Here is a 14,883-nt window from a genome sequence, read left to right as displayed (position 1 = left end):
GGGAGAATTGCGCGTCGTCTCGGAACTCCGCGTTTGGAAGGGGGTGGGAAAAAAAGGAAAAGAAAAAGTACCGTGTCCCTTTAAAAACGTCTGACAAAAAAGCCCATATGATCCCCGAGCTCCAATCACCAATTCCTTCTCCAAAAGCAGCCTCTGCATTTTTGTCTGTCTGAATGCTACGGCAGCACGGGGGGAGAAAAGACTGAGGATAAGGCAGAAACTGGAGAAATGTGACAATTCAGCGGCGATTTTCATGGCGAGGGGGAAACTGGTGCGGCAGGAGTTATTCTGGGACTCCTCGGAGCCTCGCGACGCTGGATCAAAATGGTAGGCTACGAAGAAGCGCCGCGATTTTTTTGTTTATTTTTCCCCCTGTGCGCGTGTCCCTGTTTGATCTCTTGCAAATTTGAGCCACTTAGCAGGCCGATCAAACTTAACCGCACTTGCGCTTCGCTGCGCGCACGCAACGCCGCTTGTCATCACGCGTGTTTTTGGGCGCCCGTTATCCTCCGTGGTGAAGTTTGCAACTTGCTGTCATTGCACAAGTTGGACGCCGAAGCAGCCGAGGGGTCGCGGCGGATACAATAGCTGCGGCGACGCAGAGAAGGAGTTAAATTCTTTCAGATGTTGCGCCGGAGGCTCAGGTCGCGCCTGGCGCAAATGTCGACAGGAGGAGAGAACCTAAACTGCCTCCGCGCCCTCAGACAGCGGGGCAAGTTTGCCTGTGACATCCATCGGATTCGCGCCAGCACGCAGGGGTAGATGTCACCAAGAATCCGCGATGTGTACATTCCTGTTTTCAGTAAATCCGGACGGGTTCTGCAGGGGCAGGCTAATAGAGTTGTGGGAAAAGAGACCGACAGGCGGCTCTGTCTCTGGGGTCGCTCTGGGATGCCTCATTAGGAAAGCATGTGGAGCTCGATGCAGTGGTGAAGTAATCCCAGCGCGTTCACATCTGGAGGCTTGGGTTAATATCTGGGTCAGGTCAGCGGGGTTAGGTCTGGTGCTCGCTGGGTGGCTTCTGGTGGGGGGGGGGGCGTGTTTTTCGGGACTGCTGTTGATCATCTTTTTTGTGTAAGAGGGTGAACTCATCTGGTGTTTTGAGATACTTTTCACCACAGTTGGGACAAAAGTGTCCTAGATAATTCCTGCTACAATCTTTGTGGAAATAAGAGCAGATTAGTCCTTGTCATCCCCCCCACCCCCACAGCCTCACCTAAAACCTGTGGGTTTAGACCTACTGTGCATGGCGTCCGCAAAGGGATGCAGGAAAAACTTGTTTTGCCAAAAAATACAAGATACTGGATACAAAGCAGCTCCGAAGCATCGCTAAAGATTACAAAACAGAGGAAGCAGGTGCAAAACAACAAAGATACAGGTGATGTAACACAACTACAAAGAGAAAACAACCTGTACAAGACACAGAACAGCACAAAACAAGATGCAAAAGGAGTGAAAAGATTCAGTTTGGCTCAAAACAAAACTGAAATGGAGACAAAGATGCAACAGAGTGCAGCTCCTCCCTGGTTCTTCCTGCACCAGGTGCTTTCACATAATCTCTCGGGGACATTCCTGCCCCCTCCCGTCTGTGGGTGCTGAGTGTGGAGACTGTCCTCGGCCCCCATGACGAGCGCAGCCGCTCCTGAGGCCTGGCAACAAACGACAGCAGACATTTTCCTGCTGCTGGTAGGAGGCCGCTCTCCATGGAGACGCAGACCTGACTGTAGGTGCTGCTAATTTATGATCCCCACATTAAGAGCAGTGCCTGAGTCTTCACAGAGCAACATTTTGGTAATGGTGGAAACAAGACTCCAGACTGGGAGGACCTTTTTTTCTTTTTTCCTATTAACCTTTAATTGTCAGTCAGAGGTGTTCTTGGGATGAATTCAGGCCGAACTAAGAGGTTGAAACCCTTAAAGCGGAGAATGTTAGTTCTAAAGCGCATCAAAGCAAAACGAGTTTTATTTTGTTCCATTTTAAAATAATGCCTCGTCTTTTAGGAACCTGTGCTACGTGACAGTTAGCATCGTTGGCAGCGTCGTGTGGGGGAAACAAGACTGGTTGTTTTTATTGTGCAGCAGTTATTGCGCAACGAGGCGTATACACTGTGCATAATGATGTGTGTGACAGTGGCCCTCTGGTGGTAGGCTGCAGTAAAGGAATAGGTCCAAATTGGGGGGGGGGGGCACATCAGAAGAAGGCATTGACAGTTAAGTCTTCAAGAATTTGTGATGCTTCGTTGGCGTCGCTTTAGCTTTGTTAACTCAAAGCCCGGGAAAGTGGCTCGCCTGTTATTTCCAGGCTTTAAAGTTACCTGTCAACTCCCACAAAGACCCAGGTTGACCAAGTGCGCCCCTCTTTGTTCGACACTTCTCGAAGCTTTTCTCCTCCTCTGGTGCAAATGAGTCCCCCCCCCCACCTCCAATGGCACGTTTCTTCCCTTTAAACTCGCCTCCACTCTGCTCTCCAGTTGGTCATTGATTGCCAGTGGCCATTCAAAGCCGACGCTCCTCGTCTCCTGCTCTTTTTTTCTCTCTTCATCCTCTCTGACCTTCTCATCAAACGTCCGCCCACACACACACACACACACACACACACACACACAGAGATTCCACTGATAAGGGCCTTTTAAGTGTCTCGTGTTAGCCTCTTCTGTCGGCGTGTCATGGGATAATTAGGATATCACGGTTTTCCTCCCGTGTTATAGCCACGGTTGTGTCTGCACCTGCTTCTCCTCCCCAACAGAAACTTTTTTTGTGCCTTTTGGACGACTTCTAAGTCGGGACTTTCACTCTTTTACTCCTCTGGCCCTCGTTTTGTTTGACTTGTTGCTGCTTGCTCTCGACCGGCAGAAATACCTCACCCGGCTTGGCGTTATCCGCACGGCGGGTATTTGGAGTCTGTGAGTTCATGCACCCCGGGCAGGTGTGCCGTTTGGTCTGACAGAGCGTCGGTGTACTCCTTTGTGTGAGCAGACGCCAGCATCTCCCTCGGCAGGCGTCCTGACTCAGCACTTTTTCCCCGAGCCCACCGGCCCAGACGCACGCTTCCTGGCAGGGCTTCAGCGTGGACGCTTCTACCTCCTCCAGTCCGGCCGCTCAGCTCCAGACGAGGCGCGCTCTGACAGGCGAACCCGCGCTCCTTATCCGTGTCAAACGGCCCGTGTCAAAAAGATGCCGCTCCTGCTCTCCCGCGCCATATTTTTCTTAGCGTTTACGCCTGGTTACACTTGTTTGTCGGTTTGTCATCTGCTGTTGCGTTACCATGCAAATATATCAACATATGAAGATTAAACCTGCTGCTGCTGTCAGGAAAATTGTTGGATTGGGACAGGAAACGACCTTTCAGTGAGGAGGAGGCTTTCCTGTCACTTAAATAAACCTTGATATGTCCTGTAAACCACATTTTAATGGTAAAATCTGCATGAAACCATCATCTTCTGATGGAGGAATGCTCAGTTTCCGGAGATTGAAGTCCACGTTCAACAAAACGAGAGGATTTTTAAGCCGTCTGCGTCACAGCGTTGCTAATTCACAGGATTGTGGCTCTCGCTGTCGACGTTAAACGCCAGTGTCATCTGTCGGGCTCCGCTCTGACGTGACCTCGGCGGCGAGACCACCGTGCCTCCGTCAGCTGGCAGGCATCGATTTTTAATGGCCTGGTCTTTTATTTTAATCGCAGCGCTGTAATTATCTCAGCTGGGCCTTTAAAAACCGAGTCCTTGTCACTTGTTCGACAATCAATCAGGCTCAATCGTCCCGCTTGATAACACATAATTCGAGTCGAAGCCCGTGTAAATCCCATCTTTCATTGTGTTTGGCGCGCTTCGGCGCCGCACGTGCCGGATGTCATTACCTTCGCGATTAGGATGCAGGTATGCGCACGTGGGCGCTGCAGATGGGGATGTGCAGCTACTGTATGTGCTTCCTTTACCTCAAGGTCAGCGGCGGGTGCTGATTGGATTTAGAGGAGAGGAGAGGGTTCACGCTGCAGACAGAGGAGGAATCTTCCAGCAGACACATGGGTGGATTAAAAGAAACAGGGGCCCATGGGCACAGATAAGAAGGCAGACCCCCCAACCACCCACCCATACATGCAAGACTGATGAAAGACACCAAAGGCCAAACTGTCACCGTCTCGAACCATTGCCGTATCTAACGTGTACCTACGGGGCTGGTGAGGCGCTTCAAAGAACCTACATTATATCCCACCGGACTGTGAGACGACGGCTGTTTTCCGACCTGTTCTGAGCCTCCGTTGCCCCCCCACAGCCTTTAACCTCACCCGTCTATGCAGCAAACTGCCGCCTGCACGTGGAAGATTCCTCATGACGGGTTGTTATGATGTTAGCATGATGTTAGCAACCCTCGTATCCCAGCGGTGCGCACGGCTGGTCGGGTCCAGGCTGCTGACTAGGTAACACCCTGAGGGTTAAGCCCCGCCTCTCACCTGCAGAATCCGCGGCTCGGCTCCTCTCGGACTGACCCTGTCTGCACCAGCGGCGAGCGGGGGGAGTTTCTGGTGAGCGCGCACAGAGGACACAGAGGCACTCATTACCCTGATGACTTTTTAATAGCCATCTGATTGGACTCTGCCTGAAATGACACGTCCTTGTCCCGTTCCGTTCGGTCGGCGTTTTACGCCCGACCCGGTCCATTTCTCACTTTCAGCAAAGCCGTCGCGACTGTGTGATCTCGGGGAGAGTTTGTGTCCTGCTTTGCGGTCATCAGTACTGATGATTACACAGGGATCTGTGTGTGTGTGTGTGTTACCATCTCTGTGCCAGTGACTGAGATGAGGCCTGACACGGTGCCCGATCTCCTTCCTCCGGGTGCCAGTCATGTCAGGCCTCGTACAGGGACCCTCGGCAGGAGGCCTGGCTGCGAGGAAAGCTGCTGAGTGTGCTCTTTACTGGGGTTGCTAGAACTCCATGGGTGGAGGTGGCAGGGACGCCCCCCCCCTTCCCCCGTCCTGCAGGGTGACGCCAGGGCAGCCAGAGATCGCTGTCTGGTGGCGTGATCTGCTCGTGATCTGACGAGAAAGGTGACTTCAGCGTGCAGGCGGGCAGTTGGACATTTGCTGGATGAGGATTTTGCTTCATCGAGTGCAGCTGGGTTTATTGAGGGAGCGCATCAGACGACCCTGTAAAGTAAAAGTTGATCCCAGTAATCTATTTAATTAGAAATAATCACTTTATTCATAGATTTTGCCTATGGATGTTATCGTTGTAATGAGTCGAACTTTGTGGAGAGTAATCCTACAGCCCGATTGGTATTTTAAGCTGAATGCTAACAGGATCCGATTAGTTTAAAAAGAGACAGAGATGTGATGAAAGAAGAGTTCATTCCGTGGGCAGAATAGCTTTAACCCCCGCGCGACTCTCTCTCTTTCTGAATGCGCAGCTTTCCTCCCTCAAACGATCGACACGACCGTGACCGCGCTCCGACGTTGGCCTCTGCCGACGGTTCGGCCCGTTCACAGGCAGCCAAGCGTGGCTCTCTGCTCACTACTGGCTGTCACACACGCTGTTTGAAGCATAAACAGGGCTCTTTCTCAGGAACACAACCTTGACAGGTCGCCGGTGCTTTGCAGGTCATTTAAGAGTCCCCAATCCAGCAAGTTGGTGCCTATTTTGGGAGTAAGAAGTCACGCAAAATGCTGGAGTTAGAACCCAGAACCTCAGAACGTTGCGTCTTGACACAGTTCTGGACTGAAACCCCAATTTAATATCATCCAGTGCACAAACCCTCAGGTTTGCTTTGAGGCTCAATTCGGTTGTGACAGAAGGGGCCCCAGATGATCCCAGTTGCCGCCTTTTATGTCTGCCGCTGCCTCTCGGCTTCATCACAGTGACCTGCCCGCTGAAATGGCAGCTTGGCGGAGGTTATCTCACATCCTGCGACTGTAGGGGCGCCCACAGACACGCGGACGCTCAAAAGTCCTAAATCGGTGGCGTGTAGTAGAAAAGGTGTGCAGGAGAAAGGTCGGCGCACTGATGAAGTGACGCCGTGACTCAGGGCTTCTGGTCCAGTGCTGGTTCAACCAGTCACACCCCAGTTTATCGGTCGGCTCCTCGGCTCTTCCATTTAGCAGCCGGGGGGGGGGGGGGGGGTTGTGTACAGAACCTTGATTGATGCTCCACATTTTGTAAGTCGGTAATCCCCCCGCCTGCTGCGTTTGTCACGGGTCAGGCCAGGTATGAATAATGGATCGAGAAGCATCTGACTGGTTAAAGGCAGTGTTCCGCTCACTCTGACATTTCTGACAGAGGTGGATAATGAGAGAGGGGTTAAATGTGTCCCGTACTGTAGTTTGTTTGACTGGTAGTTGGATTTTCGTTGTTTGGATTTGAATGGGGTGAAAATAAGATAATAGCTCACATGAACAATTTATTACCCAAAGTTTAGTGTCTATTCTCTTTATTCGTCTCTAGTTTAGCCCACATTTTAGACATTTTATTCAAAACTTTTATAGCTTAACTGTTTTTTCCCACCAACGAGAAGACTTCAGTTGCATTAGTGAGCTAACTGATGCTACCTTTTACTGTAATTGTAACAAAAGTTGATTATTTGCTGAAGTTTCCTGAGGTATTTAATCATTTCAGGGACGAACTGTGCCGAATGATCCTGGTTTCTTATTTAAATGATCAAAAGAAGCGCATCTCTCGTTCCAGAAACAGACTGTGTCCATCTTGAATTGTGTCTAGACTTGTTTTAAAACTGCTGAATAGGCAACCTGTTTGCAGTCCTGGAGCAGGGCCGGGTGCAGTCCTGAAAGAGTCTCGCCTGTTTTTTCGCACAAAATTGCCTTTCGCAACGTAGAATTGAATCTTTGAGTGGTCCTATTTGAATTTCAGGAGAACTTGATTGTGATCTCCAAAGAAGTTCCAGTGTGCAACATGATCTGATTAGGGCTGCAGCAGTTTGCCCTTGGGTGATGTTTGTAGCCTCTCCCACTCCCCTCTCGTCCCGGAGTCAAAATCAGCAGCCACGAACTACGAAGCAGTCAATTTACTTCCTAATTCAGATGGGACAGATTTGCCGGATTGGGCCCAAATGCAAGTCCGTTTCCCAGCCATATCGACGTGTTTGGGAAAGCCAAAGGAGCATTTTAGCCCTGATATTCAATCATTCTTTAAAGAAGACATTAATGCAGCTCCATAGCTACATCGTGTCCTGCAAACCGAGCCTTGTCTTCACGTGTGCTTCTCTACCGCCAAGAGATGCCCAGAATGATGAATCCCCCTAATTGTTTGGAGGGTTATTTAGTATTTATTCAGCCTGGTTTCCCTAATTATTTCTCCCGACATGTTTTGTCTCGTGCATAATTCTCAATCCTCAGGGACAGTGTAGTGTGCGGGTGTGCCGAGAGAGCCGGCTAATGGGGGGAGATGGCCTTGAATACCAATGCTCCCACCACTCCCCTCATCTGTGTGTGTGTGTGTGTGTGTGTGTGTGTTTTTCCTTCCCCTGCGTGGCTGCACGTTACATACGCATGTTTGAGAGTCGGCACACGCGCGCGCGCGTTAGGCCGCTCTGTCCTCGCTCACATCGCGCCTGGATCGAAACCCTGCCCTTCCTGTGCTAAAATAAACCCACCTTGGGAAGTTGAGGACCTTGCACAGAGCCTTGAGTGTTGCACCTTTTTGGATTTTTTCTTCCCCCCTCTGAATTCTGGAATTCCGTATCACGTATATTAGATATTGATTTATTCCTTTTGTACTGAGACTGAACACAAACACAAATCAAAAAGAGCTGAATTTAAAGATGAACCGGTACTTTATAGCGTTTAAAATATAAGGTGCAGGATCACGTTACATTTAACGAGATGTAACAGCCTATACGTCCTTCTGGACTAAGGTGTGTTTCCTGTGTGTCCTGTAAAGAACCTTTTAATCGACTAAGTGATTCTCCACAGGAAAGAAGGGCTCAGCGTGATGTGGCACTCTGTTTATTGTAACGGTGATGATGGTGATGATCCACTCTGCAGGGTCTGGTTGATGTGGCACCTGCTTGTGCACTTGTTTTCTCTGTCAACCTCTTGTCCAGCATGACCTCCTCTCTGCATCTGTGCCTCCAGCTCATAGTGGAGAAGACCACAGACTTCCCCACTGCTGAGTTCTCTCTGGTGGAGGATGTGGCTCTGCACTTCACGTGTTTGATGGACAGGTTGAACGAGCAGCGCCTCTTCCAGCCTGACCTGTGCGACGTCGACATCGTCCTGGTGCGCCAGCACAGCACCTTCCCCGCACACAAGGGCGTGCTGGCGGCCTACAGCCCCTTCTTCCACTCCCTGTTCGCCCAGAGCAAGCATCTGCGGCGGGTGGACCTGTCGCTGGACGCTCTGACATCGCAGGGCTTGCAGCAGATCCTCAACTTCATCTACACCTCCAAACTGCTGGTGAGCAGTCGCACTGTCCGGGACGTGCTCAATGCTGCCACCCTCCTCCAGATGAGCGACATAGCGGCTTCCTGTCGAGATCTCATCAGCAACCACTCGCTCAGGACCTCCGCGGAAGACATGGCCAGCGGCGGCGACCCGGCCGCCGTGAAGGTGTCGCCCAGCCGATTGTACCCCGAGATCAAGCAGGAGTCGGAGCTGGGGAGAGCGTACAGGAGGGAGGGCAGCAGCCCCTTTTCTGTTCGAGTGGAGGACACAGGAAAGACGGCATCCCAGCAGAAGCCATATTACCCAAAGGAGGAGGGGCCGACAGGTGGCGCCAGCTCAGGCGTGGCATCTTTGTGCAAAGTGGAAAGGAACGGGGAAGAACCAAAGGCCGCCGATGGTCACGGCTCCTTTAACAGAGACCAGATCATAGTTGAGGTCAACCTGAACAACCAGACCCTTAACGTGTCGAAGGGGTCAGAGGGCAAATCCGCCCCCGAGACGACGGCCATCTTTGGCCGCCGCCGCGACAAAGACAGCATCTCGGAGGACGACGAGGAGAACGAGACGGAGAATGTCGGCACAGTTGGAGACGAGGAGGACGAGATCCTTAGGAGGGGGGACATGCTGGGGCAGAGCAGCGAGGACGAGGAGGAAGACGAAGAGGAAGAGGAGAACACCTTAAACATTCCCTGTTTGGAGCAGCCAGCGGCGATGGAGAGACCCCGCAGGGGGACCAGAGCTTTCGCCATGGCGGGCACCGCCGCCTCTTTGCGACAGACGCTGGCGGAGGCCACGTTGGCCAACCAGCGACAGGGCGGGAAGAGGGCGCCGGACATGGAGGCTCTGGGCCAGAAAGTGAGGCTGGAGGAGAAGCAGCATTTCCAGTGTAAGAAATGCCCTCGCATCTTCAACAACCGCTGGTACCTGGAGAAGCACATGACCGTCACCCACAACCGCATGCAGAGCTGCAGCAACTGCGGGAAGCGCTTCCTGCTGGAGAGCGAGCTGCTGCTGCACCAGCAGACGGACTGCGAGAAGAGCATCCAGGTACAGGTAGCTTTGATCTACACGGCCTCCCGTGTACGTTGACCCCGATCGGCTGAAGACCTCTTTTTTCTTTGTCCCATTGTGTCCAAGTGCGTCACGTGTGGCAAGGCCTTCAAAAAGCTGTGGTCGTTGCACGAGCACAACAAGATCGTCCACGGCTACGCGGAGAAGAAGTTCTCCTGCGAGATCTGCGAGAAGAAGTTTTACACCATGGCCCACGTGAGGAAGCACATGGTCGGTGAGTGACAGGCGACCCCGGGGGGCTTCCTTTTATACCCCCGCCGATTGTTGGGCAGAGAAGTTGTTTTGGGCGTCGTTTTCCTTTTCCAGCTTTTGTGAGATGCGCGTCTAATTTCGCTGCCAGGCAGAGAACTAAGATTCATTATTTCTGCAGTCAAGGGTCTCTGATTTATCCTTTTTGTACTTAGCAAAAGCAGCTAATGTAGCAATAAGACGACCCTTAGGGTGCCACTTTCTAATGCTTCAGCGCCCTCTGACCGCAGTGCAGGTGTAACGGTGATGATGGTTCATTATTTAAAACCCTCGCCGTGTCCTGTTCTGTGCGTTCAGCCCACACCAAGGACATGCCGTTCACCTGTGAGACGTGCGGGAAGTCCTTCAAACGCAGCATGTCCCTGAAGGTCCACTCGCTGCAGCACTCGGGGGAGAAGCCCTTCAAGTGCGAGGTGTGAGCACGTTTTCCGGCTCCGTTTGAACGCGGTTAAATCGCCGTCCGTCGTGTGCTGACCCAAACGTTTGTGGTTGCAGAACTGCAGCGAGCGCTTCCAGTACAAATATCAGCTGCGGTCCCACATGAGCATCCACATCGGACACAAACAGTTCATGTGTCAGTGGTGCGGGAAGGACTTCAACATGAAGCAATACTTCGACGAACACATGAAGACGCACACTGGTGAGCGTTTCAGTACATTTTGGCTCTTTATTGTGTCTGAAACCGTCCCTGTGAGTGTGATGATGGAGGTTTTTCGCACCCGTTTCCCTGCAGGAGAGAAGCCGTACATCTGTGAGATCTGCGGGAAGAGCTTCACCAGCCGGCCCAACATGAAGCGCCACCGCCGCACCCACACCGGGGAGAAGCCCTACCCCTGCGAGGTGTGCGGCCAGAGGTTTCGCTTCTCCAACATGCTCAAAGCCCACCGGGAAAAATGCTTCCGCATCAGCAACCCCGCCGGCCTCGACCCGCCCCTGGCCTCGCTCGCCGTGGACTCCGGCGGCCAGGTGCAGCTGGCGATGCTTCCCGCCACATCCGCGGCCACGCCCACCACTGCTTCTAACCCGCAACCCATCCGTGGAAGCCATCTATCCTTCCCCCTGCAGCACTCCACGCCAGGGCTGCCTCCCACTCCTCATTTACCCCCACCGCCTCCTTTGTTCTGTCCCGGTAGGATAAACTCCAACAACTAACACACTTTAGTAGCATCAAAAGCACTTTTTTTTTAGAGCTTTTCAGCCAACTCTTGCCACAGGAGTTCAGAAAAGAATGACTGAAAGCTACATGGAGGTCTTCAAAAATGCACCCCTGATAGAAAAAAAGATTTTATACTCTTTAATACAGTCAACAACCTCAGCTTACACCATGCTTGTCCTTCTCCAGAGCCTTGCACAACGCCTCCACTGTAGCGCCGTTTATAAAATATCCGGAATCTTCACTCGCGAGAGCAACGCAGTTCTTATTTCTGCCCATTCTCTGCCAAGATGTAGCAGGTGGTCCGACCCAGCAATAACCAAATGCCCATTTGTCTCTGATCATATGTGTGTACATGGCCAATAACCAAATCCTGCTAGCGTAACAGCTATAGTTATCAAATGTTACACAGCATTTATACTCGATCCTGCACCTTACATTTAACTAGTGATATTTAATGCTGACTGTTTTTCTTTTTAATAATTGTGGTAATGTGAATCTTGTGGCAGGTTAGGTCTGTTTGTCGGGAACTAAGAAAAGTTGTGAGGACAGTTAGCCGTACAGCGGGTAGCGTCTGTAAGGCAAGAGATGATGAGTATAAAATGTTGCATTAAGCTAATCAATGTGTGAGCTTCCTTAAGTCAGGAGGAGTAAACTGCTGACTTTTGCTTATATTAAGCAAGCGCGCTCCTCTCCTGGAGATTCGGCTTCGAAACAATATTGCACCTTCCTGCGAAGCGTGTTTGAGGCCCGGGGTACGTCCACACTCTTGCATTTTTGTTTGAAAACGGCGCATTTAAACCCGTTGTCCACACAACTCCGACCTTTACAGCAAATTGCAAACAATGTAGCAGACCTCCTTTTAGTTATAGCGTCTTTGCGTATGCCGTGAAAATGCTAATATGGATGAGGTTGATTTTCGTTTTAAAATTAAAAATGCGCCAGTGTGGACGTGCCCTCCCTAATGTAATCAAACCTGCAGTGTATTTACATTTTTTAAACTAAATGTTAAGGTCATTTCCCAGTTAAACCTAAAAATATGTAGGGATTGTAGCTTCTTTTGTAACTCATTAGGTGTGCACATTTTATTGTATAATGTTAGCATTATATTAAAATGCCTAAATCTGTCAAAGAGCACCGGCAGCGATTACTTTGGGCACAGTAGAGCGCATCGCTAAAAGGGCTCACCATAATTGCTGTGATCTGTAGACGCTGATTAAAGGTAGACACAAGCAGTTGCCAGTGAAAAAAACAAAACCAAGTGGCGCTATGTGCAATTGTGACACAGGACAACTAGAGTATCATAAAAACAAAAATGATGCGTCACTTTTGAGATCTCAGAAAGGAATATTTTGGCATTGTTGAAAGTTTTATGGAGACCAAGCAAGAAGATCCAAATGATATCTGTATGTTAAATATGAAGCTAGTAGCTGGTTAGCACTGCCGAAAAAATGAATTTATTTTGAGTCATTTCAGGGCTAATCTGTAAAAAAAAGTATTTTTACTGTATGTAGCATACGATTAAATAAGGAGTCAATTAATTGTCTCCTTAATTTGCACTGCTTCAATTTGTTGAACAGTGTTTTATCCTTATGCTAAGCTAGGCTTAAAAAAACGATCTGGCAGTTGCTGCTTCATATTTACAATGTACAGTGCCGTAAACAGGCTTTGAAAATGTCAGAATTATTCCTTTCTGTCATTTCAGTCAGATAATCCAAAATGATCCTCTGTGCACTGTTGATGCACTTCTGCTCACTTTATCTATCATCTACACGTGTAGCATTAACCTGTAAATATTGTTGTCTCTTCCTTGTGATTCATTCCTTATGTTTACATTTAGAGAGTCAGTCGAATGTCGCCCCCTGTGCGTCGTTGCCGGTACTACAATAAGATTTTCTAAGGGCGTTATGCTTCGCGTGGTTTTAATTTTAAAGACACTTTTAAGCACCTTAGTGTCCAGTTTGCCACGATTAGATTAGGGCCACATCAGATGTTGGTTGATGGTACTTTACGACGTGTCTTTTTATGCATTCATTTGCTACTTTTGTACAGGGTCTCACCTGAGATGACCCTCTAAATGTAAATGATCTGTTCCTTGTATTCTGGCTATGGTGGTTGCAGATCAACCCACTGGACGGGTGACTCTTTTAGATCGGACGAGTCAAAATCAAGTAATTTCCCTGCTTTGAGAAGCACTAAGAGACAATGCTGGCATAGTGTGGTCAGAACAAGCTAACCGCCTTATTGTGCAAAGGGATTTGAATGTTGTTGGTGCAGGTGTTAGCTGTAGGGAGTAGTAAAGGATGAGAAATAGCAGTTGATGCTACTGATTTATGCACTTTGAATTTGACTAACTTTAATGTGGGATCGTGTGCAGTACTGTAGGTAGTAGGGAAAGAGTACGAGGAAGTAGAATCCAAATTTTATGTTTCAAAGTGCCATGTGTCCTCGCGGATGACCAAGACACATGGTAATACGGCTTTATTATTATTTTTATTAAAATTGGGTGGAAAAAAAATAGCAATATGTAAGCTGCCAAAATGATAAAATAAGATATTAATGGTGAGCACTTTATAGTTTAGTTTGGCTGGCAGGTTTTTTCAGAAGGAAATATTATAACATTAAATAATAATCCACTCACTTCCTGTTTGAGGAGCAGTAATTGACGGCATGCAGGGGCCATGTGTTGAAGGCCAAAACTTATGTAATAGAGGTTCATTTAGTTTATTTTGTCACACTTCAATCTATGCTGACGATACTTACATAGTTGTTATAAAAGTCAAAGTCGATACAGCAGCGTGATTATGGCTGTTTCTTCCTCTTGGATTATTTAATAACCTGAAGACTTCCCTAAATATCAGTATCAGAGACACATTTACATTTAGCTGATGTAATATTACGAAGTGACATAGAAGTTTTTTTTCCCCTTAGAATTGCCGCCTTTTATGGAAATTAGCCAAATTGTTCTATACTAAGGCTAACGGCCAAAAGCTTGCACTAAATTAGGTAAAGGCGATCCTGACCTTTTCCTTGAACGAGGGTTTGCTCCTGATTAAGTGGGTGCCTAGATACCACGTCGCCTGGTTGTATAACGTGGCCGGCTGTACAATTTGTGACTTCCAAGTTGGGTCTCCATGGGATAGTGTCCCCTCTTGTTTGGGGTTTAGCTGCCAGACTCCAAGCGTGGCCTTCAGCTTCATGAAAAAGGTTTTCGTAGCAACAAAAGCTTTTGCTGATCAATGCTAGCGGTGAGAGTGCACTGAGAGTGGGTCAGAATTTCAAGAAACAAGTCATTTTTTCAGGAAAAAAAAGGCTTTTTGGAGAATGAAAGAAATGTTTGGGTTTTTTTTATTCTGTTTTTATTAAAAGAACACACACAACAACAAAATCAACATTAGGAGGCGAAAGATGCTAGAGTCAGCAAATAATGTTAGCTCGATTAACTTAAAAGTAGAAAAGCTATCAAATCAACACATTGATTGGTATCAAAATTCACTTTTCTCAGAGTGTGGGCTTCATTAGAGCTTAACATAGGGGAAATAAATCTAGTTTGCATGTAAGATTTGATAAAATGTTTCAAGAAATTACCCTAAAGGTGACTTTTTGAGATATACGTGATAATAACAGTAGGTGCTGACGCCATAGTCGGCTCAGATGTATTACCCACGTACCCGCTGCATTCTCCTGATTTTCTCACACTGCAGTTGTGTTAAAAAATAATCATATATGTACCATCATTTGCTGATTCTCTACTTCATAATGTAAACACTGTCTTAGTCAACTCTGGTGTACCATGTGTAGGCAGTAGTCGTCAAATTCAGCTATATGAAGGACAAAAAAAATAAGAGGACAATAGTGTCTAGAGGTGCTACAACATTAGAACGTATTTTCTGTCTTATCTTGTATTATTAACCCGTGTTTACTGTCTGTAACACCGCAGAAATCATTTCAATATTAAACAGTATAGTTATATTATTGCAAAAAAAGGTTGTGTGGTGTGTTTTTGCTGAGAAATGCACTCG

At 48.6% G+C, this 14,883-nt stretch overlaps 1 protein-coding gene across 3 annotated transcripts; it reads left to right on the top strand.

Annotated features, from left to right (window-relative positions):
• The first annotated feature begins 116 nt into the window (after positions 1 to 116).
• zbtb47b (zinc finger and BTB domain containing 47b) lies at positions 117 to 14,847 on the top strand. Of its 3 annotated transcripts, none has more exons than XM_057013834.1 (6): positions 117 to 327; positions 8,049 to 9,435; positions 9,526 to 9,673; positions 10,006 to 10,121; positions 10,204 to 10,348; positions 10,442 to 14,847. In XM_057013834.1, the coding sequence occupies exons 1-6, from the start codon at positions 254 to 256 to the stop codon at positions 10,858 to 10,860; spliced, it is 2,289 nt and encodes a 762-aa protein (XP_056869814.1). In that variant the 5' UTR covers positions 117 to 253; the 3' UTR covers positions 10,861 to 14,847. The 3 variants fall into 3 exon arrangements, with proteins under 3 accessions (XP_056869814.1, XP_056869813.1, XP_056869816.1); XM_057013833.1 differs by having other exon boundaries at positions 8,049 to 9,441; XM_057013836.1 differs by having other exon boundaries at positions 171 to 327; positions 8,080 to 9,441.
• The last annotated feature ends 36 nt before the right edge of the window (positions 14,848 to 14,883 follow it).

Source organism: Takifugu flavidus, chromosome 17, assembly GCF_003711565.1.
Source record: "Takifugu flavidus isolate HTHZ2018 chromosome 17, ASM371156v2, whole genome shotgun sequence".
Taxonomy (NCBI): Eukaryota; Metazoa; Chordata; class Actinopteri; order Tetraodontiformes; family Tetraodontidae; genus Takifugu; species Takifugu flavidus.
The sequence above is the reverse complement of the archived record's forward strand: the minus strand, read 5'-3'. Positions and strand labels throughout refer to the sequence as shown.